Consider the following 25,911-nt stretch of genomic DNA (forward strand, 5'->3'; position numbering starts at 1 on the left):
AGTGCTGACTGGGGCCCAGGACAAAGGCTCCACACTCCAAGGGTTTAGATCATTTGGGGAAGGGACACATAAAACATTAACATCAAACTGAGACCAAAGTAAGACAGTACAGATTATAACGTAACCAGAAGTGATCAAGCAGGATGACACATGTGGGAGTGAGAGAGGGGAGAGAACAAGTTCACATCCTGTCCGGCATGGAAGATGCTCCAACAGTACCATTTCCTTAAAATAACAAAGATGGCTAAACTATGCTACATCCACTGAGAAAGTATTGTAAAGTCACTCAAATAGCAACATGGGAGAAAATATGCTCGTGGGTGGAGTAAAAAAACACATACTCTTTTATGTATACTCTAAATGCAATTGTGTAAAAATACACAACCATAAGGCCAAAGACATAAATAATTAGCAAAAATGAGAATTTTTACATAAAACACTGAGATTAAGGGTGATTTTTTTACTTTTAATTTCCAAAACTTCTGTAACTTGGTTACATAATCTTTATAAATTAAAAAAAGGAGCATCAGAAATTTTTTGATTTTGATTCACTTACCGTATGTACTGAGGGCCTACACATAGTAGGCCCTGGAAAATATTTTTTTCATAGATGAATGGGTGAATGTCTCTCAGACATAAAACTCTGCTTCCAAGAGTTAAAAACACCGTACACATGTCACTCAACCCTCCTAGCTTCCCTGTGAAACAGGCAGCGGTGCCGCTGTCCCAGAGACAGAGGGGCTGAGTCGACTGCCACAAGCCACACACAGTTAGTGAAGAAGCAGAGCTAGAACCAGTGTACACTCTGCATCCGGAGCCCCGGGCACCTCCCAGCTGTGCCCTCACCTCGCTTGTCTTACACGATTGATCATCACACCCCAGGACACTCACAGGCAGCCGGCAGCCCAGCGTGCACACAGGTGAGAAGGGCAATCTTTTTTTTTTTTTTTAAAATAACGGAGGAAAAGGTCCACAGTCCTTGCTGGGCCAGACTTTACAGGACTCACTGGACCAGAATGGCCAGGGGGAAGGACTTCACAGCGCAGGCTCGGGAACAGTCACAAACCCAAATGCCTGTGTGCAGAGTAAGCCTGGATATGTGGGCCATTTTCATCAGCTCTGTGTGTCGGCAATGTTTCCGGGCGAGAGCAGAGAACAGAAACGCACTCCTACCCCTATCAGGTGGATCCGGGCAGGCACTTCTCCTTCCGTCACCCGGACGGCCTCATCAAACACGTTGGCGTTGGTCCGGGACAGCAGGGCCACCTGCCCCTTCGTGTCACCTCGAATGCCACCTTTTGGGAGAGAGCACAAACTCTAGGGCAAATCCAGATAAAGAGGGAAGGTAATCTGTGTAACAAATACGAGTAACTGAAAGCCTTACTCTGATGGTTGCCTCCAACCAAAGTCTTTTTTCTTACTCGCTTGCAGACATCCAAGATCGTAGCTCCCACATAGGCAATTTCCACACCAAACCTAAAACTCTGTGGGAGAACAACACAACGAAAGGAGTTAACACCCCCTGAAGAACGTGAGCGCATTGCTACCACCGCCAAGGCCTGGCCTCGCCAAACCCCACTGAGCATCTCTGACTCACCCGACCTGGAATGGGTACTTGGAAATTCCCTACTGTAAACCGACTTACACAGAACAGGAGCTTGGCAAGCAAAGAATCACCATTCTAAGTTTTCAGAATAGCATTTTCTATCTTGAAACCTGAGAGTTACCTGCTTTTCTTTATCTCTTGCCCCCAAATCCAAACCTTGACAATCTTCCACCATGTTTTCTACAGTCGTTTTCTTACCACTGCTCCCAACGCAGCTCAGAGACCCCCTACCTCATGCCTCCCCGACTTGGCCTCTTTCCCTCTGCCAGTTGAATCTTTCCCTCACGTGTTCATCAAGCTTGTGCCTCGCCACAAAAAGGAAGAGCACTCCACGAAGAAAAGGTGACATGTGGACTTGCAGGACTCCCGCAGCCTGGACAGCCTTAGCCCCTTCGTTCCCCGAGACCAGCAGCAAACTTTTCTTTTAAGCAAATCTACCATTCTTTCCAAATGCCTCTAACAAAGAAGCGTATATTATACAGAAAATTAAGGGAGGAAGGGGGCCTCCCCCTGCCCCCTGAGGCTCCCTCAACATCGATTCAAACCCTACGTAACTGGCCACGGGACTAATCACCATTTCCTGAGCGTTCCCTGCCCTCCCCCTACCGTGCTGCATGGCAGTAACTTCTTACCCTTCAAAACGAGGCCCAACACACTAATCCCTTGACCACTGTAACTGGAAAGACACCATTCTTGCCCAAACTCGTGGTATTTATTGCCTTTTTCCATTCACTTATAACTTAAGGTAATGAAGTATTATGTACTTTGGTGAATATCAATAACACAGCCTAAGGAAAGCAAGACTTTCAACAAACAGTACTTTGTTGCTATAGAACTATTCTAAGTGAGCCATAACTCAAATTATAAAGATCCACAAGTCCATACTGACACAAATAAATAAATGAATAAATAAATGGAAGAGAAGACACAAAATCTCCTTTGCAGAAGAATTCCAAATAATCTATGTAGACACTCCAACTCTTGTTCCCGAGTGAGCGCTGAGGGCAGTGACTTCCTTCCAAGGCACACAGTGTGGAGGGGTGGCGGGGGGAGTCACTTCACGGTGAAGGGACCTGCCAAGCACCACTTCAGCCAGGGGACCAAGACAACATCATCAGTTATAAATCATGTTGACGGGGGACTTCCCTGGTGGCGCAGTGGGTAAGACTACGCGCTCCCAATGCAGGGGGCCCAGGTTCGATCCCTGGTTGGGGAACTAGATCCCATATGCATGCCCCAACTGAGAGTTCACATGCCACAACTAAGGAGCCCACCTGCCGCAACTAAGACCCAGTGCAACCAAATAAATAAATATTTTTAAATAAATAAATAAATAAACAAACCACATTGACAGTATGGGCCCCCAATACCTTGTAATGAAAATAGCAATTTTTCTTCCAAGGCCTTCCTCCCAAAACATCAGTGCAACCACCAGACAAACACCAACAGAGGGGTATCTGACAGAACACCTAACCAGTCCTCTTCAAGGTCCAAAAACAAGATAAGTATGAGAAACCACAGAGCACAGCCAACAGGAGCCTAAGAAGACTTGACAACTGAATGCAGATAGGGTCACCTGAATAAGATCCTAGAATAGAAAAAGGACATTTGGTAAAAAACCAAGGAAATCTGAATAAACTATGGACGTTAGTTTATAACAATGTATCCACGGTAGTTCATTAACTGTAGCAAATGTACCACACGAATGTAAGACGTGAATAATAAAGGAAACTGAATGTAGGATGTGTAAGAACTTTCTATACTATCTTCTCAACTCTTCTGTAAATCTGAAACTAAAAAATGTCTATTAAAAAAAATTCCTCTGGGTTGACGCCACCCTAAGTCACTACAGCAAACAAGGGGAACTCCAGGAAATAAGGTCACTGAGTGGGCTACAGGGCCTCCTAGAAAAGAACAGAACACAGTTGAGATAATGCTGGCACTTTTGCTGGCAGTCTCACATCCTCTTACTAGAAGTGAGTTTCTTAAAAGCAGTGGTTTTCACACCTTTTAGTCTCAGGACTCCTCATACTTTAAAAAATTAGTGAGCACCCAAAGACGCTTATCATTTACGTGAGTTGTACCTACCTACAATTACCACATTAGCAACTTTAGCGCATTTCAATATAACAATAACCCCATTACATGATAACATACAGAACATATTTTTAAAACGGTATTTTCCAGGGCTTCCCTGGTGGCGCAGTGGTTGAGAGTCCGCCTGCCGATGCAGGGGACAGGGGTTCGTGCCCCGGTATGGGAAGATCCCACATGCCGCAGAGCAGCTGGGCCCATGAGCCATGGCCGCTGAGCCTGCGCGTCCAGAGCCTGTGCTCCACAACGGGAGAGGCCGCAACAGTGGGAGGCCCGCGTACCGCAAAAAAAAAAAAAAAAAAAAAAGAATCCACCTGTCAATGCAGGGGACACGGGTTCGAGCCCTGGTCCGGGATGATCCACATGCCACGGAGCAACTAAGCCCATGCACCACAACTACTGAGCTGGCACTCCAGAGCCTGTGAGCCACAACTGCTGAGCTCACGGCAGTGCCCTAGAGCCCACACGCCGCAACTACTGAGCCCTCATGCTGCAACTACTGAAGCCCGCATGCCTAGAGCCCGTGCTCCGCAACGAGAAGCCACCTCAATGAGAAGCCAGCACACTGCAACAAAGAGTAGCCCCCACTCAACGCAACTAGAGAAAGCCCGCGCGCAGCAACAAGACCTGCCCGACGCAGCCAAAAAATTAAAAAAAAATTTTTTTAATGTTATTTTCCAAAACAGAAGTTAGAGAGAAGAGTGGCACTGTTTTTACATTTTTGCAAATGTTTTTAGTGCCCAGCTTAAGAGGAGAGAGCCGAATCTCAGAGCTCTGTCTGCATCCAGCCTGGTGTGACAGCCTCACAAAGATGAGTGCTGAAAAGGGGAGGAACATGTAACAGCTTTTCCAGACAATCAAGGCCCCAGGAGTTGCCATGCTCATGCTGGAAACAAGGTTTCCAAAATCTGGATTTCACTTGAAAGCAAGAATTTTATCTTCGGCAATACATATGTCAGCTGTTTTCCTTGAAGTCACAGCTCATAGCATGCATTTTTGAGAAAATGCCAAATCCCCAAGTCTGAATAACCAGAGTTGGCCCATCAGCTGCTCGTTCAAGCACAAACGAAAGAAGCAGCGGTGGAGCTCACAACACAATCACAGAAGTGCTCCTGGTCAGACAGCAGCACACTGCGGGGGCAGAAGGACTTCCTCCGACTTCCCATTTCATCACACGGACTGTGAGAGAGACGGACTCAGGGGTCTACAGTAATGAAATTGATCATTTTTCCTGTGCCATCAAGGATGTTCTTAGTAGGGACTTCCCTGGTGGTCCAGTGGGTAAGACTCTGCGCCCCCAATGCAGGGGGCCCAGGTTCGATCCCTGGTCAGGGAACTAGATCCCATATGCATGCCACAACTAAGAGTTTGCATGCTGCAACCAGAAGATCCTGTGTGCCGCAATGAAGATAATAAATAAATAAAAATAAATATTAAAAAAAAACAGTATTCTTAAAAAAAAAGATGTTCTTAGTGAACTGCCTGCTTTCTTTTTTGACTCAGTGCCTTGCAGTGAAGAATGAGGCAACTGCTAGGATCGGCTGGTGCCGAAGCCGAGATTCTCAGCCACAGTCTCACCACTGACTTTGCATCATCAGTGCAAATGTCAACAGAGTGCAAAAGGCAGGTAACTATTATGAAAACAGTTTTGAGTTTGCAGACCCCCTGAGAACCACGGAGAGCCACTGCTTAGAGGCACGGATTTGCTACACACAGTGAGCCTCATGAAAAGCCTCACACGGGGCCTGGCACGTAGTCAACACTGGAGAACCAGGGCGGGGAGCCAAAGGGCTTGCGTGTATATACGCGTCTGGGGACTGGGAAGCAAAGACAGCGCTTACCTGTGTGAGATAGAAGACGTGCGTGTGAGGGACTGTGAACAGAGCGTTGACTGCACCTCGGAAGGTATAGATCTGTTGGTGTGGGTCCCCCACGAAGATTTTCCCACATGGCTGAGACAGAACTATGTTCATGATCGCTGCGACCAAGAAGATGGAAAGTAAGGGCTCTGAAGTGACACCAACCCACGGAGCAAAAAGAAACCAAACTTAAGACAGAAAAGGATGAAAATGCTTGCACACTGGACAACAGAGTTATCTTTCCCTCCAGCACAGGTGCACTCAGTCCAAAGAAATGATTTTATAACAAACAAAAGAAACAGCTTCTAACCCTACGAATGCAGATTATTTTTACTCCTGAATAAATTACTGAGTATAAGAAACCACACAGGCAAATATAAAATGAGGCAAGTTATCTTCTCTGATATTATAATTTAAGGCCCCAAAATGACCTACCAAGTCACACTATTTTCTATCAGCCACTGGAAAAATACACAACACAAATTGTTCACTCTAAATTGACTACCTTTTCCCCCTCCACATGAGTCTCAAGCCAATCATCCGGTGACCTAGGCTCAGGCAATATTTTAAGAATAACGCAAGCAAAACATTTTGAGAAAATTAAGTCTCCTTTGGGTAAGGGGTGGGGGTGGAGAGACAAGTGCTGAAATCCACAGTCAGACAGCAAAGCGTTTCTGAACGACTAAGCATCACGCGCTCCTCCTCATGACAGACAAGAATCATCGACTTATGCACACACGTGTCCTCGTACACATTCACAACACTGTTGCTATGTGTCTGGGACTACTGGTGTCCTGAATGGTTTATCACCTGGGGTACAGTCCTGGGCCTCGTCCACAAAGATGGCGTCAAAAGAGGCCAGCAGAGGCTTGCTGAGCTGCCAGAGTTTCAAGTAGCCTACAAGAAGGGGCAGAAGAGTCAGAACTCGGAATGAGGCGGGTCCACGGTGGGGCTCAGGACTGGGCACGTGCCTACCGTCGTGTGTCATATGGTAAGCCTCCTCCTTGCACTCGCCCAGCTTCCGCATGTTGTCCCAAAGTCGGCTCGCTTCGAGGACACCGTTCTAGAAAGCAAGTGACACGGTGATGTGAAGGTCATGACCCTGAAATCAGGAGTTCATGTCCACGGGCAGGGGTCAAAGCAAAGGCCCAAGCTCACGGTGAACGGCAGGCCCTCCCTGACCTCCCTGGCTCCACGAGGGCCTCGTGTCAACGTCAGGCGCCCAGATGGGCAAAAGCCAGGCGCTGGACCACACTCAGAGGTAGAGCATCGCTCAGGAGGCACAGCATCTGATGAACCAAGAAAGGCTGGATGACTCCTCTAGATTTATGACCGACAGTTAATTCCTAAAAAGCGTGGTCAATGACTGAAGAGACTTGATAAAAATTAGAAAAGAGAATCACATCTTTAGACCCTGGACCAGCAGACCCCACGACGAGCTCTTATAAACCCTGGGCAGGAGCCCCATCTGTGAAATGGAGGACCAGGCTGAGGACTGAGCAAGATGAGCGCTCTTCACAGAAAACCCTGTACACTTCGCAGCCAGCACGACCAGCCTAGGGCCTCCCCTCCACCTCCACCTCCTGCCAGCAGCTCTGAAGACATCAAAGACCAGCACAAGCTGGCACCGTGTCGAGCCCTTGTTCCTCCCGAGCCCTAACTCCAAAGGGACTGAGACACTCACCAGCTTCTCACTCTGCTCGACCATGACTCTCTGTCCCTGGCTGTTCTTACACCAGATGGGCACGTGGTCGATCGTCAGCTCGTCATCAGCCGAGGCAAAGAAGTTTTCCAGAGTCTTACATACTAGCTTGGCCCTTATGAAGCCACCCTTCCCTTCGGCAAGGACAGAGTTGACCATGAAGGGGGTTAACTTGAAGAGATTCAACTTCTTCTTCAATTGGTACCTGCAACGCACGTCCCAAAGGCACAGGGTTGGCTTTTGTGGCAACTCGCGATTTAGTGTCTCCCCCAGGCCTGCCCCCTTCTCTCCGATGACACGACCAGGTCACTGGAAGTGGCACATACAGGTGACGAAAATAAGCCAGAGGAGCTGAGTGAGGTCCTCGTAGGATTGGAAAGGGCTCCATTATGCTTTCCAGAATTCACATCTAATAACCCAGGAGACGAAGTGGCTCACAGCACATACCACTGTTCCAAGGTGTGGACCAGACTCCAGGAGGCCCCGGGGGGGGAACCTCGAAGTTCCCTGAAGCTTTCTCGTCCAAGGGGACACGGCTCAGAAGCCCTGGGTGCCCCTCAGCCCCGACTTCTCCCCTCCAGCTTCTGAGGCAAGCCTGAATGGGTCAACCAGACTGGTGATGCCCTGAACTTTAGGCAAGTCACTCTGACCTTCTGTGCCTCAGTTCCAGAGACATGAGAATGCCTGCCTCAGTGAGATAGTGTTAAGCTTCCCTCAGTAGCAATATACCTCTATGGGGTGAAGTAAAAATTACTCAATCTATGGCCATATTCCCTGCCTGCAAGTGAAGATAAAGCACTAAGTTTTCTCCGAGTCTCTGTGGCGTACTGACTGCAACGTGAGAGCAGTAACTGGATGTAATGGCAACAGTGGCACCACAATGCTCACTTGCGCCCGATGTGTCCGTAGGCCATGGAGTGGAAGGTCTTGCAGATGACATTGCTGGGGAAGACGAGCTCGGCCTGCTTGGCAATGCTCTTGTTGAAGGTCACGTATAGAAACCTGCTCTCAGACCACTTCTCAGCATACTTGACCAGGGTGGAGGTCTTCCCAGTGCCTGAGGAAGCCAAGAGCAAGGGAGGTGACCCTCTGACCAGGAATAACGGTTCCCACAGACGCTATAATCGGGTCCCACCCATGCCTATCTCACCGCTTGTCTGGGACCACACAGTGGCAAGTTCTCCAGTACTGATAAAAACTAACAACGGTGCTGTGAAGGGAGCAGCAGACTCAAGACAGAGCCACCTGGGTTGGGGTTGCAGACCCTGCAGCTCTAGAGGGGCCACTTCAGTCTGCTCCTCAGCCTGTGTGGGTAACACTGACCTCTTAGGGTGTACAGGATAATTACCCAGGTACCCAGCAGAGGAACTCATCAACGGTAGCTATGCTAGCCTAGGCACCATTCATGCTTCGACAGCAAGAGCATGAAAATGAGATTCAAGGATCCTTCCAACCCGTTCTGAACTATCCTATCTGCCGCTCCTCCCCACCTTTCATTCAGTTACTCAGTTAGTCAACTGTCACCCACCGAACAAGTATTTCCTGAGCACCTACTGCCCATCCAGCCCTACACTAGGCACTGGGAGCGTGTCACAGACACAAAGCAAGGTTCCTGCATTGCAGTCTAGTTGGGAATAAAACACCACACAGTTGGAAAAATTGGAACAACAACAAAAAAGAGAATAATGATAACACAGCAGAGTGAAAAAGAATATGGATCTGGAAACAAAAAAGAAAATCTCGCCTATAAAAGAAGAAAAATAGCACCTCCTCTCCTACCTACCAGGGCTGTTTGAAGATCAACAGATCAATGACATAGTGTGGAGGTGTTTACAGAAGGTGTGTGCTGGCTATTCTTCCCATGTAATCAGACACCAAACAGTTAATACAGATTAGTCACAGTGAGAGTTCAGAATCACAGAGGTCTCAAAGGGCTGAGGAAGCCTCCACCGAGAAGACACAGAAGTGACGGGGGTCAACATCGGATGGCAGAGAGATAGAGGAAGTAGGGGGCGGGGAGGGGAAAAGGCACGTTTCTGGAGAGAAATAGATCCAGCTTTGAATTCTCCCTCCACCACGTATTTGCTCATTTAATCTGGACCACATCATTTTAATTTCCCTGAGCTTTAAAACCTCATACATAAAATGAACCAGAAATTCCCTGGCCATCCACACTTCCACCGCAGGGGGCATGGGTTCAATCCCTGGGGAATTAGGATCCTGTATGCCATGCAGTGCAGCCAAAAAATAAATAAATAAACCAACCTCACAGAATGTTAGGATTAGCATAAGGCAGACATTTAATAAAGTGGCTGTTGTTTTTAGTAGGATATTTAGGCAGAAAAGAGGCGGGAAGGCATTCCAGGTAGAGGAAATAGCATGAGCAAAGGTTCAAAGAGCAACCAAGTACTCTAAGAGCCAGGAAGCACAATTAGCTGACTGAGGAATGTATGTTAGAACCAAAAGGTAGGAGGCCCTTCTAGACTTCACCCTACAGAAATCAAGGAGCTCCTGACACTGTCTGAACAGGGGATTCACATGACCTACCGCCCCATAAGCAATCAGTGTCTGAGCAGATATGATGATACATAATAGGCTGGATCAATCCCAGTAGCATCTACCCCACAAACAAACTCCTATGGACCATTTGTTCACCAGGAAGTCCAGTGTGGATGCCCCGCCGGAGTGGTAAGAAAAAGCAATTATTCCTTGGCAACTGCTTTTTAGATGATTTAACTGCAGCAGTTCAATAATAGATTAAGGTAAAGATATTCTGGCAGGTGGCGGGTAAGGTGGTAAGAGGCATTCCAGGAATGGCAGCCCCCTTACCTGCAAATGCCATAATTTTTACCACCTGAAGAGGTTCCATCTTATGGCTTAGGATCAGCTGTTGTTCATGTGTCAGCTGGATGGTTGTTTTCTTGCTATAATCATTACAGAAGAGAAATTAGGAAAAGAATAAGGAATTGAAAAGATCAGGTGACAGACTGTCAAAAATGAAACAGGAAACCAAATGGGATGAATAAAATTTAACCAGGAAAAAGGGGAGGGCCGCCCCCTCTTAGGGTGATTAAATTGTTCTAAAACTAGGTTATGATGTTAGTTGCACACTCAGTAAATCTACTAAAAATTACTGAATTATACAATTAAAATGGGTGAATTTTATGTAATGTAAATTATAACTCAATAAAGTGGTTAAAACAAAACACCTTTTCCTCTTCAAGTACAAGAGTCAGGAATCAAAGACGTCCACACACACACACACCCTTACAGACATACCCCGGCCAGACCGATGGTTCCTCTTTGACTTCTGTGGCCTGAGCACAGGAATTCTCCTGAAGATACAGGCAATAGAAAATGTTGTAGTGAATCCTAACAGGAAAAAAGCAGATTAGAGATTTTCAAATTCAGTCACAATCTGTATCTTATTTTTCCTCAGATGTTTTTTAGACTCCTAACCATTGCTAAAAATAAAATATGTACCACCATTTTATGAAAAAAAGGGAAGAAAAGGGTTTAAATATACCTAGAGCTGAGCTATATTTACCTGCACTGTTGGAGGTAAATATTTGGAGAGCACGGTTCTGGGAGAGATGCCTGGCTGCGGTGGGCAGAGGCAAAGGAGATAGACCAGGATGTGCTCTTTGGGGAACAAAATGTAGCCACGTATGAACACAGAAGGCTCCGTCCACTCCAGGCTCAACAGCCCTGAAGGTAGACACTATCTCGGGGATGGTGTACGACCCCACAGCACCTCACGTTCACAGAGCCCGCTTGCCTGCATCACTGCACTCAAACCTCAGGGAGAACCTGGCGGAGCAGTGGGTAGTGGGGCTCGCCCAGCGGTAACGCGGGGAAGGGGCAGGGTGGGGGCCAGTTACCGGTTGCTGATGTTGATCCCTTTCTCCCGCATGGCGTAGAGCAGCACGGCAATGCAGTACAGGGTCTCGGTGATGTCTGGCATGGTCACTGTGGAGCTGGGCCGCCGGAGGCAGAAGAGCAGCTGCTGGATGTCATTGACGCTGCTGGACAGGAGGACGATGGCCGCCACCAAGGCCCACACGTTGACACCCTGAGGAGGGAGGTGGACAGGACAGGAGACGAGACCCAAAACACAACCAGTAAGAATCACATGGGACAGCTGGTGAAGAAAGCCAGGTTTGGGGTTCGTGTACTTTCCTCAGACTGTCTAAATGGAGCGCAAACTTCCCGAATGACATTTGGGAAACACCAGGCATGTCTCCTTTTACCCTGGATTCCTTCTTTCTTATCATTTTTGGGTTTGAGTTCTTAAGTTTTCTTTGATTAAATAACATTTATAAAGTACTTAATGCAAGACCCCGTGCAGACATGATCCTCCCGCCTCCTCACCAGCCCACCCCACCCCCGGCAGGTCAGTGTGAGCTCTCAGGTCCAGACACTCAAGTCAAACAAGCTCACTATTAAATGGGTGCCCATCTGGGAGGCACAAAAATTGGGGGATACAAAAGAAGACAGCAGTCTTTAGGGGGAAATCAAGACTGACAATTCAACAGCATTAAGATGTTAATTTACTATTTACCTTATATTATTATTATTTAATACTTATTAAATATTAAGTTAACTAAATATTAAATTATTGAAAATTTATTATTATGGACACAGTATGCTCCATTTATTAATGTCTAAGAAAATGTTCACTAACATGGAAATATCAATAACAGACATATAGGGACTTCCCTGGTGGCTCAGTGGTCAAGACTCCACGCTCCCAATGCAGGGGGCCTGGGCTCGATCCCTGATCAAGGAACTAGATCCCACATGCAGGCCGCAACTAAGAGTTTGCAAGCCACAACTAAGGAGCCGGCAAGCCGCAACTAAGGAGCCCGCCTGCCGCAACTAAGACCCAGCACAACCAAATAAAAATAATAATAATAATGGACATATGGTATATAACTATCATTCTTAACTTTACTGCAAGCCTCCCTGTTAAAAATGCATCCACAAAAGCAAAGTTCCACACACCTTTCACTACAACCATACTGGGAAACAAATCTCACTCCATTGACAATCACTTCACTAAGATGGACAGAGAAATGCACATGGCTGGACTTCCAACCCTCGACTGGCTGCAGAATGAGGCTGAGGTTGCATGTGGCTTCCAAAACAAAATTTAAGAAGAATCGCTATCCAGATGAGAAGCCACAAGACAAAGGAAACTGGAGACTATTTCCAGCTTCTCATTAACTCACTGTGTGTCAGTACAAAATCCTTCTTTTCTCTGGTTCTTTCAAATAACCCAAGGTGTCAACAATACAATGGGCTGCCTGGTAAAGAAATCCTTACTAATCAAAGTGTGTAGAGGCTAGATGACCATCCTCTGTTGGAACTGCTCAAAAGAATGGGAAATCGGATGAAATACTTTTTAAAATTCCTTCCAAATTAAAGAATCTGTAACAATGTAGCCTTTTATTTCTCTGTGGGACCAATGACAAGATTAAGGCTTCAAAGCAAAGGCTGAAGGAAGATTTTGAAAATAAATCTAAAATAACCTTCAACCAAACTTGATCACCAATACACTTTCTTCCAAAGAGAAAAGGTGTCGCCTCCCCAACCCTCCCCTCCCTGCAGCCTCTTCACGTACGGCAGGGGCAGCGTAGAGATCGGGGAGGTGTTGGCGCACGCAGGCCTCTGCCTCGGGGAGGAGGAGGTGATCCCTCAGACTCCACAACGCCCGTCCAGGGTCCACACTCGGGGAGCACTTAGTGGTGGCTGTGTAGCTGTAAGACATTCACAGCAGCGTCCATGGGAAAGGTGATCCAGTAAGTGCTGATTTCTGGGAAAGGACTTTGGAAACCGACTTCCTCCCAGGAAACGGGGACTCACCGGATGAGGTTCAGCACACACAGGTCTGACTCCTTCTCTACGCCATAGCTCGAGAGGATGCCGTCCACTTTGCTGACAGCTTGCTCTTCATTCATCAGGTATCGGTGATACAGCTTTTTCCAAGGAATGAACTAGACAGTTTAAAAAATCCAAAACAACATGCAGGCAATGGCTATTAGAGAACGCATCAGGCCACAAACATATGGATAACTGTTTGAAAAACAATCACAGTCTACAATTCAAAAGCTGGGCAAATAGGGTAGAAACATTACACAAATTTTCGTTGGAAAGTAGGAGAAGGGGGGGCTCTTGGTTTTGGTTCCAACATTTACTTCTTACAGAATCTGGGAAGAGCTAGTGCTTCAATTTCCCTATCTGAAATAGTGTCCTGTCCCTGTTGGGACACTAATGGGTCAGAGCTTCAGCAAGGATTAAATAACATGAGAGTTGTGGCTATACTAAGATTAGACAAAATAGACTTTAAGTCAAAAGTTATTAGAAGAGGGACTTCTCTGGTGGTCCAGTGGTGAAGAATCCGCATTCCAATGCAGGGGACACAGGTTCGATCCCTGGCCGGGGAACTAAGATCCCACATGCCGCAGGGCAACTAAGCCCACGTGCCACAACTACTGAGCTCGCGCACCTCAACTAGAGCCTGCATGCTGCAAACTACAGAGCCCACGCACCCTGGAGCCCACGCCACAACGAGAGAAGAGAAAACTTGCACGCCACAACTAGGGAAGAGAAAACCTGCACACCACAACTAGAGAGAAGCCCGCGTGCCACAACAAAGAGCCCGCGCTCCACAGCGAGCGCTGCAATGAAGATCTCGCGTGCCTCAATGAAGACCCGACGCAGCCAAACAAATAACTTAAAAAAAATTATTAGAAGAGACAAAGAATATTACTTGATGATAAAAGGGCCAATTCACCAAGAAAATATAACAATTATAAATATGCACATACCAAATATCAGAGCTCCTAAATCTAGGAAGGAAACACTGACAGAATTGAAGAGAAAAACAGACAGCAACATAATAACAGGAGACTTCTATACTCCACTTTCAAGAATGGATAGAACAGGGCCTCCCTGGTGGCGCAGTGGTTGAGAGTCCGCCTGCCGATGCAGGGGATACGGGTTCGTGCCCCGGTCTGGGAGGATCCCATATGCCGCGGAGCGGCTGGGCCCGTGAGCCATGGCCGCTGGGCCTGCGCATCCGGAGCCTGTGCTCCGCAACGGGGGAGGCCACAACAGTGAGAGGCCCGCATACCGCAAAAAAAAAAAAAAAAAAAAAAAAAAAAAAAAAAAAAAAAAAAAAAAGAATGGATAGAACAAACAATACTGGACCAAAAAGGCATATACTGAACACTCCATCCAGCAACAGTAGAATATACAATCTTCTCAAGTATACATAGAACATTCTCCAGGAAAGATCATGTACAAGAAAACAAAACAAGTAAGTCTCAACATATTTTAAAAGACTGAAATTATAGCAAGTATGTTTTTCAATCACTACAGAACTAGAAATCAGTAGCAGAAAGAAAACTGGAAAACCCACAAATATGTAGAAATTAAACAACACACTTAAAACAACCAATGAGTCAAAAAGGAAATCACAAAGAAATTAGAAAATACCTTGAGACAAATGAAAACAAAAACACAGCATACCAAAACATATGGAATGAAGTGCAAGCAGGGCTAAAAGTTAAGTTGATAGTTATAAAACGTTACATTAAAGAAGAAGAAAGATCTGGATTTCCCTGGTGGTGCAGTGGTTAAGAATCCGCCTGCCAATGCAGGGGACATAGGTTTGAGCCCTGGTCCAGGAAGATCCCACAGGCCACGGAGCAACTAAGCCCATGTGTCACAACTACTTAGCCTGTGCTCTAGAGCCTGCAAGCCACAACTACTGAGCTCACGTGCCTAGAGCCCATGCTCTGCAACAAAAGAAGCCACCACAATGAGAAGCCCGCACACCACAACGAAGAGTAGTCCCCACTCACCACAACTAGAGAAAGCCCACGTGCAGCAATGAAGACCCAACACAGCCAAAAATAAAATAACTTTTTAAAAATATTTTTTAAAAATGAAGAAAGATCACAAATCAACAACCTAACTTTACACCTAAAGGAACTATAAAAAGAACAAACTAAACCCAAAGCTAGCAGGAGGGAGGAAATAATAAAGACTAAAGAGCAGAGATAAATGAAATAGAGAATAGAAAAATAGGAAAAAAAAACCCAATAAGGGCTTCCCTGGTGGCGCAGTGGTTGAGAGACCGCCTGCCGATGCAGGAGACACAGGTTCGTGCCCTGGTCCAGGAAGATCCCACATGCCATGGAGTGGCTAGGCCCGTGAGCCATGGCCGCTGAGCCTGCGCGTCCGGAGCCTGTGCTCCGCAACGGGAGAGGCCACAACAGTGAGAGGCCCGTATACCGCAAAAAAAAAAAAACAAAACAAAAAACAATAAAACTAAGAGTTGTTTTTTTTCCTTTTTTTTTTTTTTTTTTACAAGATCAACAAAATCTACAACCCTTAGATATATTTTGGAAAAAAGAGAAGATTCAAATAACTGAAATCAGAAATGAGAGGGGAACATTACATGTCACAGAAATAAGAAGACTTATAAGAATACTATGACCAACTGCAGATCAACCAACTGGATATACTAGAAGAAATGGATAAATTCCTCGGAACACACAACCTACAAAGACTGAATGATGAAGAAACAGAAAATCTGAACAGACCAATAATGAGTAAAGAGACTGAATCGGTAATCAAAAGCCTCCCCAAAAGTTGGAGTCCAGGACCAGACTGCTTCACTGAAAAATTCTACTGAACATTTAAAAGAAGAAATAACATCAATCCCCCTCAAACTCTTCAAAAAAACTGAAGAGGAGGGAGCACTTCCAGACTTATTCTGAGGCCAGCATAACCTTATACCAAAGCCAGACAAAGACACTACAAGAAATAAAAAGAAAATGAGAGCTGTGACAAGGTCACTGAAAATAACCAAGTCATTGCTGGTGATGATAAAAACATCAAGAGGGGGCTTCCCTGGTGGCGCAGTTGTTGAGAGTCCGCCTGCCAATACAGGGGACACGGGTTTGTGCCCCAGTCTGGGAAGATCCCACATGCCACGGAGCAGCTGGGCCCGTGAGCCATGGCCGCTGAGCCTGCGCGTCCAGAGCCTGTGCTCCGCAACGGGAGAGGCCACAACAGTGAGAGGCCCTCGTACTGCAAACAAACAAACAAACAAACAAAAACAAACAAAAAAACATCAAGAGGTAAGGATAAGCTGGGATATCTTCCCAAAATCTTCTCGAGCAGAATGGAGGGAAACCTCATCTATCCCCAGTTCACATCAGAGAGATCTCAATTATATGGGTAGAAATACTGAACCAAAACAGAGTTCACAAATAAAAACAGAAAGATATTTCTTAGAAAGTAGGAGACAAGACCCCAGGCAAAGAATGGAGCAAGAGCTATACGAAATTTCCTCCAAAATCTTTTGGGCTTGGAAGAGAAATGTACTAAGCTTTGATATATCCACCTTACCCTCCATCTCCAAGGTTTTAAACTTCAGTGCATTTGAAGAATAAGTTAAACTCTCTACCTCTGGTTTATTCCCAATGTCTGGTCTAAGGGACATACAAGCTAAGCAGAACATTCTCCCAGCCCTCAGGCTTACTGGAGACCTGAACCTGAGAAGTATGACACGACAAAGGGAAGGGCAGGGCGCAGGATAACGGTATCAGGAAATCCTGAGATCACAGGCTGCCCCGTGTCATCTTCAAAAGGTACTCTTGTGACTAAATGCAACACTCATTTACTAATCACCTACTGTATGCAGAACATCGTGAGACAGTGCCAAATGCAAAAACAAACAGGACAGCCAGCCCTCTAGCAATGCGCTAATAATTTAAAGGGAGGAAGAAGGCTCTCTAAGACCATAACAGAACATGATAAGCTTGAACAGAGGTATAAATCACTATAGTAGCACAAGGAAGAGAGTGAGAGAGTGATTTCAATGGGATGGAATGGGAAAGCGTTAGTCTAAGAGTGCAGCCTTGAAGAGGAAAGACAGCAACAGAGCTATGAGGGACCCCTTCGGTTGGCTGGGGGAAGTGGGGTGCAGATTAGACCAACATAAGCAAAGTACTGTGCAGTCCACAGTTGGGAAGCAGAACATCACTGGTTGTGGACAGAATACAGGGATGGACTGGAATGAAGTCAGCAATGAGCCTGGAATAATAAGGTGGGACACACAAAGGTCCCAGTTGCCTCCGGGAGATCAGGATTTGATTCTGGAGGCAAATGGACACCAACATTTCTGAAGAAACGCCATTGTCAGTAGTACGCATTAAGTGAAGTAAATCCATGGACTTTTAGAGAAAACATGACAGAACGAAGAGCGCTTTCCGTACCAGTGGATCGCTGATTATCTCCCTCCAAAAGTGGCACACCAAGCTCAGATTCCAGTAGAGGTCTTCCATGGGGAGGAAAGCAAAGATGTGCCTCAGGACCTCGCTGGGCAGGCTGCAGATGTGGCTCTGGGGTTCCTGGCAGGGCGAGGTCCCAAGAAGCCCATAGTAAGAGTCAGGAACAGGATCAGGACCAATGTCCTCCACCCCCTGGCTGGATTCTCCAGGCTGCGCAGAGAACCACGACACACCGTCCTCTGCTTCCTGCCTGCCTTCCCTGGGCCGTGTGCACGACAGGGACAGATGATGCCGTGGGGTCTTCCTAGAAACCCCATCCCACTGACTGGTCCCTGTGGCTTGATTCCTCTCGTCCTCGAAGGACCGAGACCGCTTCCCTGACGAGCGTGGCCGTGCTGCTCCATCACCTCCCTGAGGCAGGGTGCAGTGGCCTTCTGCAGCAAAAATCATCTCGTCCTCCGAGTCCTTAGAGCTGTCCTGGCCCACAGAATTGCTTTTGGCCATGTCATTGGTGCACCGCTGCTGGCCAGCAAGGAAGAATTCAGGGTTGTATCCCGGGCATCCTCGACCTGGACAGAGAACCCAAACAAGGTGAACGAGAAATGAATAATGACTGATGACCCTTTGTTGATCCAAATAAGACAAACTAATTTTCAATTATCTATTTTAATAGAGGAAAGAGACAAGGATGTATTTTATTGGTCAACTGATTATATAAATAGCTTAATCCAAAAAATATTTATATTGGGCTCTATCATACAGTCAGATACATATTTGGAAAGAGACAGAGACCAGTCTTTGGATGGTGTGAGGACCACATTACACTTTGCAATATATACAAACTGAATACCTGAACGGACAGGAGTACATGACTGCTCACATTCACACATCTGCTTGTAAGATTCACCTCTCCTGGCTTGTTCTTACCATTAAAAAAAAATAATCTAAATTTGCATAAGTAGAAAGGAAAATGCTTTACATTATCAGGATACAGTAAAACCCACTCTTCTCATTTGACAGTTCAAACCCTTTCAATTGATTTTTATTTCCTCCTGTGAAACTGACACATTATTTAAAATATAAAAATCAGAATTTTCTTCCTATTATTAGTGGTATCTAATCTACTCTATACACTCATTCAATAGGTATTTACTAAGCACCTATGATTTGGAAACAAATATAAACTGTATGTAAATCATATAAAAGAACAGTATATATAGTCCCTGACCTCACAGACTTTTCAGGCACTCAAGAGGAATCCAACTGGTGGTTTCACACATCACCACAGCATTTTTAAATTCCTATAAATTACTGTAAAATACCAATGAAGTATTTAAACACCTTATCAATATACAACAAAATATATGGTACCTTCCTGAAATGGCTATAGCCAGAATTTTCACTTTAAAAATTAAGAGTGGATCAACTATACTTCAATAAAATTTTTTTAAAAGTAAATAATAAAATAAATTAAAAGTTTTAAAAATTAAAAGTAAAAAAAGAGTGGAATGAAACTACGTTTAGCTTTTTTTTTTTTTTTTTTTTCTTTTTGCTGTATGCGGGCCTCTCACTGTTGTGGCCTCTCCCGTTGCGGAGCACAGGCTCCGGATGCGCAGGCCCAGCGGCCATGGCTCACGGGCCCAGCCGCTCCGCGGCATATGGGATCCTCCCAGACCGGGGCACGAACCCGTATCCCCTGCATCGGCAGGCGGACTCTCAACCACTGCGCCACCAGGGAGGCCCACGTTTAGCTTTTAACAGGATATAAAACTTACTACTTTTTTCTATGTTAGAAAAAAATTATAACTGCTTCTGGGGCAATGTGATAGAAACCCAAGTTTTGAAGTCAATAGGCCAGGGTTAAATTGTGATGTTTCTTAATTGTGGAGTTAATTACACCAATATTTATGAAGAGCTACCACCTGCTCAGTTCTAGGACTCCACACTGAAACACACATGGTGACAAGTCTTTATCAGTAAAGAACTCACAACACAGAGAAGTTGACTTATACACACAAAACAGACAAAATATCAAACACTATATAACCACTGAGTTTAAAACTGCCTCATACAATTGGTTACAGTGGTTCCAAAAAGTGGTAAACAGAGACTACAATCACATCACAAGAATTGAAGATGACTAGTGAGATCCGAGTTGGATTCTGAAATGAGATATATCACAAGGAAATAAGACAATCTGGATTATACAAACAGGTATTAATGAAAGTGGGAATTCACTTGGCACTAGGCGGGTCCTAAGGAAAACAAGCTGCCAGAAGTAGAGCCTGCATGTAATAACGTCAGGGGATTGAGCCTGAGTCCCTAATAGTAACAGGGAACATACCACACTGGAGGTTCTTGAGAGTGGCACTGACATGACAGAAAATGGTATTCAGGAACATTATTTGATATTCAAGCTATATGGAAAAAATAAAGTCTGAAGGCAAGGAGAGGGTTATTGCAGCAGCCCAGGTACGAGGTGACAGAGGGCACAATCTGCCGTAAAAGCACTGAGTGAGGGGATATTTGGGAGAAAAAGAGTGATACGGTGGACCTAGTGATGGACTGGACAAAGAGGACTGCTGAAGAGTCAGGAAATCACGACGGTTCCAGAATGGAATCGTGGTGATGCTGGGACGTGTTCCCTACCACGTTATAGTTAAGCCAGCTGGTGGAATTCATTCAGCCGTGCTTTTCTGGGGCTTTTACCAACCACTATGATAGGATGGAATTTTCACAGAAAACTCACAAATAGTGAAAAAGTGTCAAACTATTGCAACAGAACCACAAGATCACAGTAGCAGTATTTACAAATACCAGGAGACATTCAAAGGCCACACACACTACAGATTCTGAAACGCAAGGTATTTTGGGGGAAGACATACCTCTAGTCCCTCTTTTGGTTCTAGGTCTAGGATAGAGACCGTGGTTCGGGTCTCTGTTTGTCCATCTTTGACCGAAGGGCTGGGTCACGGCCAAGTGACTCCGAGCCAGATGTTGGCAGTCGACGGCTGTAAGATGCTTCCGCTTAAACCGTCTCACTGTTTTGTATCAACAGGCAGAAGAAATGGGGCACTTGTTAGTTATCACCAATTCTACAAGCTAGCCAGCAAATTAACCTTAATTTTCAGGAATACAGTGGCTGTGGGCCACCCCAGCCAGCCCTTTCCCTCTTCCCCATATTCCCATCACCTTTTAGTCATTTTATAGTTTCTTTCCATCTCTTCCTTAGGATTTGAGAATCCTAAAATAAGATCCTAAAATAACCTTCTTTTCCACCTATCATACTTTGTAGAAGCCCTGATCATGAAATGCTCATTCAAAAAGAATTTGCCACTAATGGATAAATGGAGATCTGGCAACTTTTCCTTGACTTTAGCTAGGCCATTTATACTATCATAATAACCATAAATATTTTAAGAGTTGGCTATAGCTTTTCAAAAAATACTCATGCATCGTCCCCTGTATACACCAGCGTCCCCAAGTCTGAGAAGCAGAAGGCACTAAGCGGACAGTCACAGTAGATTTCCCACCCCTGCTGTACATCTCTCCCCATGCACCCCACCCCACCCCGTGCACCCTCTCGACCCCGAGAGCATCTCAACATCGGGCACTGATGTAAGAGGACAGGAGCAAGGCCCCCAAGTAGAAGAGAATCGAGCCCACTTTTCAGCATCTTCAGAGGAGGAAATTTCATATTCTCCCTCAGCAAAACAGTACAGCAGTGACTGTGCCTAGAATTCTGTCTCGAGAGTATTGAAATATTTTTGTTTATATTAGTCATTTTTCTGCCAGGTATTTTTTCATTCCTATTTCTGCATTTTATCGCATGTAAGATCTAACTACCTCCTTATGGCATTAAATAGAACGGTTACACTACTGTAAAACAGAATAGTTACACTTAAGAAAAAAAGAGAGGACAAGAACAGATACAAGAGAATTAAAGTGACCCTTTAGGGACTTCCCTGGTGGTGCAGTGGTTAAGGATCACCTGCCAATGCAGGGGAGATGGTTTTGATCCCTGGTCCGGGAAGATCCCACATGCCACGGAACACCTAAGCCCACGCGCCACAACTACTGACCCTGCACTCCAGAGCCCGCGAGCCACAACTACTGAGCCCGTGTGCCACAACTACTGAGGCCGTCCTCTGGAGCCCACGAGGCACAACTACTGAAGCCCACGCGCCTGGAGCCCACACTCCACAAGAGAAGCCACCGCGATGAGAAGCCCGCGCACCGCAACAAAGAGTGGCCTCCACTCGCCGCAACTAAAAGCCCGCATGCAGCAACGAAGACCCAACGCAGCCAAAAATAAATAAATAAATTTATAAAAATAAAAATGCTCAGCCAGATAAAAGCAGTGTCGCATAGCGAGGAGATAGTGGACTTAAAAGGAAAAAAACTGAGCGTGAGCCCTCAGCTGGCCACATAGTGGCCGGAGGACCCCTGGTCACTTAGCTTCTCTAAGACTCAGGGGCATTACAATGATTAAATGAGAAAACACACTCCAAAAGACTGTTAAACTATAAAACCCTACACAAATATACACATCTGCTTATTGTGTTAAACAAAGCTTAGATGTGACTGATTTGCATAAAACATTGAAATAACGTTCAAATTATAAAGATGTCACCTAATGGCAAGACATGTAGTATATCAGCAGTCCAATTACAGCCTATTCTGTATTATTGAAAATACCTTTTTTTTGTTTTTTGCGGTACGCGGGCCTCTCACTGTTGTGGCCTCTCCCGTTGCGGAGCACAGGCTCCAGACGCACAGGCTCAGCGGCCATGGCTCACGGGCCCAGCCACTCCGCAGCACGTGGGATCTTCCCGGACCGGGGCACGAACCCGTGTCCCCTGCATCGGCAGGCGGACTCTCAACCACTGCGCCACCAGGGAAGCCCTGAAAATACCTTTTAAAAAGCCAAGGGACTTCTCTTGGTGGCGCAGTGGTTGGGAGTCCGCCTGCCGGTGTGGGGGACACGGGTTCGAGCCCCGGTCCGGGAAGATCCCACATGCCGCGGAGCAACTAAGCCCGTGTGCCACAACTACTGAGCCCGCGCGCCTGGAGCCTGTGCTCCGCAGCGGGAGAGGCCACCGCAATGAGAAGCCCGTGCAACACAACGAAGAGTAGCCCCTGCTCGCCGCAACTAGGGAAAGCCGGCGCGCAGCGGCAAAGACCCAAAGCAGCAAAAAAAAAAAAAAAAAAAAAAAAAAAGCCAAGTCATATATCTTAATTACTTATTATGAACAGAAAACATTCCCTCCACTATAATGGTTTTATAATTATTTTGTTGTTGAACATATTCCTCATACTTACAGAGGTAGAAAAAATGAATGTGCAGTTTTTCTATGTTAAAACAATAAATTTGAAATTTTTCCATATTAAAAAAAAAGCCTGAAGTCTGATTATTCTTCTTAAAAATAAGACACGAAGGTTTACCTCTTCTGCTCAAAATCCTTCATAGTACAAAGCCAACAACCTAATTGCTATTTTGTCTGAAAGGGGACCTCTGGGCTGACTGGCAGAAGAGATAAGGAAGCTACAATGGGCCTTGCAGAACAGAGCTGGCCCTTGGGATCTGTGAGTTCCGCACCTGCGAGTTCCACCAACCACAGATGAAAAACATCAACACGACCTGTGGTGGGCTGAATCCGCAGATGTGGGATCCACAGGTCCCTGTCCACAGGGTGGACTCTAAGGGACCTGAGCCCTCTCGGATTTTGGTGCCATAGGGGGTCCTGGAACGAATTCCCTGCAGAAACCCTGGAACGACTATACTGACGAATCCTGGCCCCTAATTGAGGTGCTCCAAACACACTTGGGTCAACTACAGGAGCAGCTGAAGAATTCCAGCCAATAAACCCACTAACCCTGTAGATCCCAGATATGAGACTGATCTCTGCTTTCTCTTCAAACATTCCCAACTGTTTCAAAGCTGGCAAATACAGTGTCCAGAATTAAAACTGGAGACAGTCTAGAAAAATTATCAACAGAGAATATCTTATTTAAAGAAGGTTCCATAGATAAAATCACAAACGAATAAGATTAACAATATCAAACCCTCAAATACATATGACCCAGGACCTTGGTGCTGGCACAGACCTGCAGGAAGTGTTCTGCTTCCAGAGTCCTGGTACAGCCCAGAGCGGTCCTGCACGAAGCCATCACAGAGCAAAGGCTAGCAGCTGGGGGCAGAGGTGCCCACACTGGGCCATCTGGCCTCTGGGTACCAGCACAGCCGCCTACACTGTCCATCTGGAATGGTCCCCGCAGCCCTGACTGCTCACCTGGGAGGCAGAGCCAGCACTTTTACGTTCTTACTTTTCTGACTTCAGTGAGAGGTCAGAAACCGAGACTATTCTTTCTGCCTCTCAGGTCTCTGAGAGATGAAGCGCTGTGACTCACTGCACGGGGAGCTGGGGCCCCCGCACCTGTCTCTGGAGTTAACAAGGCACTTAAGTCAAAGGCCGTGTGATGCACTTGGATCCGGAGCCGGGAGACCTCCTCCCTAACAGCCTTGGTTCCCTTCTTATCACAACGAGGACCCTGACAAGCTGCCATGCGGAGTTCACACCACGGTCATGTGGTTTGAACCAGACAAGACAGATGAAAGTACCTAGCAACACCCATGCAGAGGCTCACAAAGCCCAGTGGCTCAAAATTACACGTGGACCACACCATGCTGAGTCTCCTAAAAGATGCCTACATTTTAACAACACCAATGTTCTTGTGAAGTTATTTAAAATTACTACAGTAAAATTCTAACCACCTTCTGTTCTTGTTAATATACTTCTAAACCAGCAGCTCAAATATAACGTTATCAAAATAAAGATGCTCAAATGCTACTTCTTGCTTCCCTGAGTCCCCAAACTTCATGTTGCTCCTCCATCCTCTGAGCAGCAGGTGCCCTTTGCATCGCTCTCCAAGGGCACTTATTATTAGAAGCTGCTCGCGTTTCTTCAAGAAGCAAACTTAAAGTGGTCGGTGAGGAACGTGCACCGTTAAAGGGATGGAGGGAGATGACAACCAAACTACGTGAGGCCCCAGAGGGCCAGCGGAATCATCTCGAGGCCACAGTGGGTATCTGTACCCTTGGAGACGCTACCACAGTAACTAACAGAAATGTGTCACATCCCTCAGATGTAACGATAGAAAAACACTGAGAAAGTATGAAAACCATTTGTCAAACAGAATTTTGCTCATTCCCACGCTGCTTTTCCTGTGATGGTCCTCTCACAGAGAGATGCCTCACCGGACCGCAGGTGCAGGTCCCAGCCTTGCATCTCACTCTGAAGTTGCAATCACCTGGAGTGCGGCCCTCTGCCAATCACCGATCTCTTCACCTTGAGGATGATCTGTCCCGCCCACCCCCGCCCCCAGTCAGGCACACTGCTGGAGATTAGACTCTCCTCAGCCCCCCTGGAACGATCATCACTAAACCTGTATGAGACCACCAGCCCTGAAAAGGCAGGGAACATGTCTCATCAGCTTCTTCCTCAAAGCACTTAGCACGACATTGTGCAAATAACAGTTACTCCAACGCTTACTGAATGAGAAGTACGTGCTATGACTCAATTCTGTTGTAATCCGCCTAGCTTCATTTTGTCATCTTCTTGATTGCAAGACAACTTAAAAAACAAGTCACACAAAGCAGAATGGAGTGCTCCTGGTCGGGCCCCTTCCTCCTTGGCACATGGCTGGTCCACGCTTCCCCATCGTGCTGGTAGCTGGAGGCTCCACAGAATGTGCGTAGAAGGATGTGTGCCTCTTCCAGGCCTGGCCCATAAAAAGCCTCTCCTGCTCCTTCCTCTGTCCTCTGCTCCCATCCAGAGAAGGGAAAGGTGACCCTAGAGAATCTTAGAGGCCACACATTCGAAAAGGAAGACCCTCCAGCAGCCTGGGTCCTCAGATAACCGCTCCTCCCGCACAATGCTCGCGCGCACACGCGCACACACACACACACACACACACTCTCACTCTCTCTCTCTCTCTCCAACCACCCGAGGCTGTTATGGGATTGAGAAATGCGCTTGGATTGTGAGGTCATTACACATTTGGATCTGTTTGTTACTGCGGTCACACCTACCCTAACCATTCCAGGTTCATTTGAAATTGACACCAAGTCACTTCCCTTCTTCCCCTACCTTTGTTAATCATAATTTATACCAAAAGGCCTGCAGGACTTCCCTGGTGGCACAGTGGTTAAGAATCCGCCTGCCAGTGCAGGGGACACGGGTCTGATCCCTGGTCCGGGAAGATCCCAAATGCCACAGAGCAACTAAGCCGGTGTGCCACAACTACTGAGCCTGCACTCTAGAGCCCGCAAGCCACAACTAC

General features: G+C 46.3%; 1 protein-coding gene across 2 annotated transcripts in view; it reads right to left on the bottom strand.

Moving 5' to 3' along the window:
• FBH1 (F-box DNA helicase 1) overlaps positions 1-25,911 on the bottom strand; it is a 46,105-nt gene that overhangs the window by 14,758 nt on the left and 5,436 nt on the right. For both annotated transcript variants that reach the window (XM_082618045.1, XM_082618046.1), the window contains exons 2-15: positions 20,454-20,609; positions 17,554-18,137; positions 13,127-13,257; positions 12,885-13,020; positions 11,143-11,333; positions 10,541-10,633; positions 10,091-10,185; positions 8,150-8,318; positions 7,244-7,466; positions 6,535-6,622; positions 6,370-6,456; positions 5,542-5,678; positions 1,385-1,484; positions 1,174-1,295 (exon numbers count right to left, since the gene is read on the bottom strand). In XM_082618045.1, coding sequence (XP_082474171.1) covers positions 1,174-1,295; positions 1,385-1,484; positions 5,542-5,678; positions 6,370-6,456; positions 6,535-6,622; positions 7,244-7,466; positions 8,150-8,318; positions 10,091-10,185; positions 10,541-10,633; positions 11,143-11,333; positions 12,885-13,020; positions 13,127-13,257; positions 17,554-18,137; positions 20,454-20,609 — 2,312 coding nt within the window. The remainder of the gene's footprint in view (positions 1-1,173; positions 1,296-1,384; positions 1,485-5,541; positions 5,679-6,369; positions 6,457-6,534; positions 6,623-7,243; positions 7,467-8,149; positions 8,319-10,090; positions 10,186-10,540; positions 10,634-11,142; positions 11,334-12,884; positions 13,021-13,126; positions 13,258-17,553; positions 18,138-20,453; positions 20,610-25,911) is intronic.

The sequence above is a fragment of the Mesoplodon mirus genome (genome assembly GCF_964341445.2).
Source record: "Mesoplodon mirus genome assembly, chromosome: 4".
Lineage (NCBI taxonomy): Eukaryota > Metazoa > Chordata > Mammalia > Artiodactyla > Ziphiidae > Mesoplodon > Mesoplodon mirus.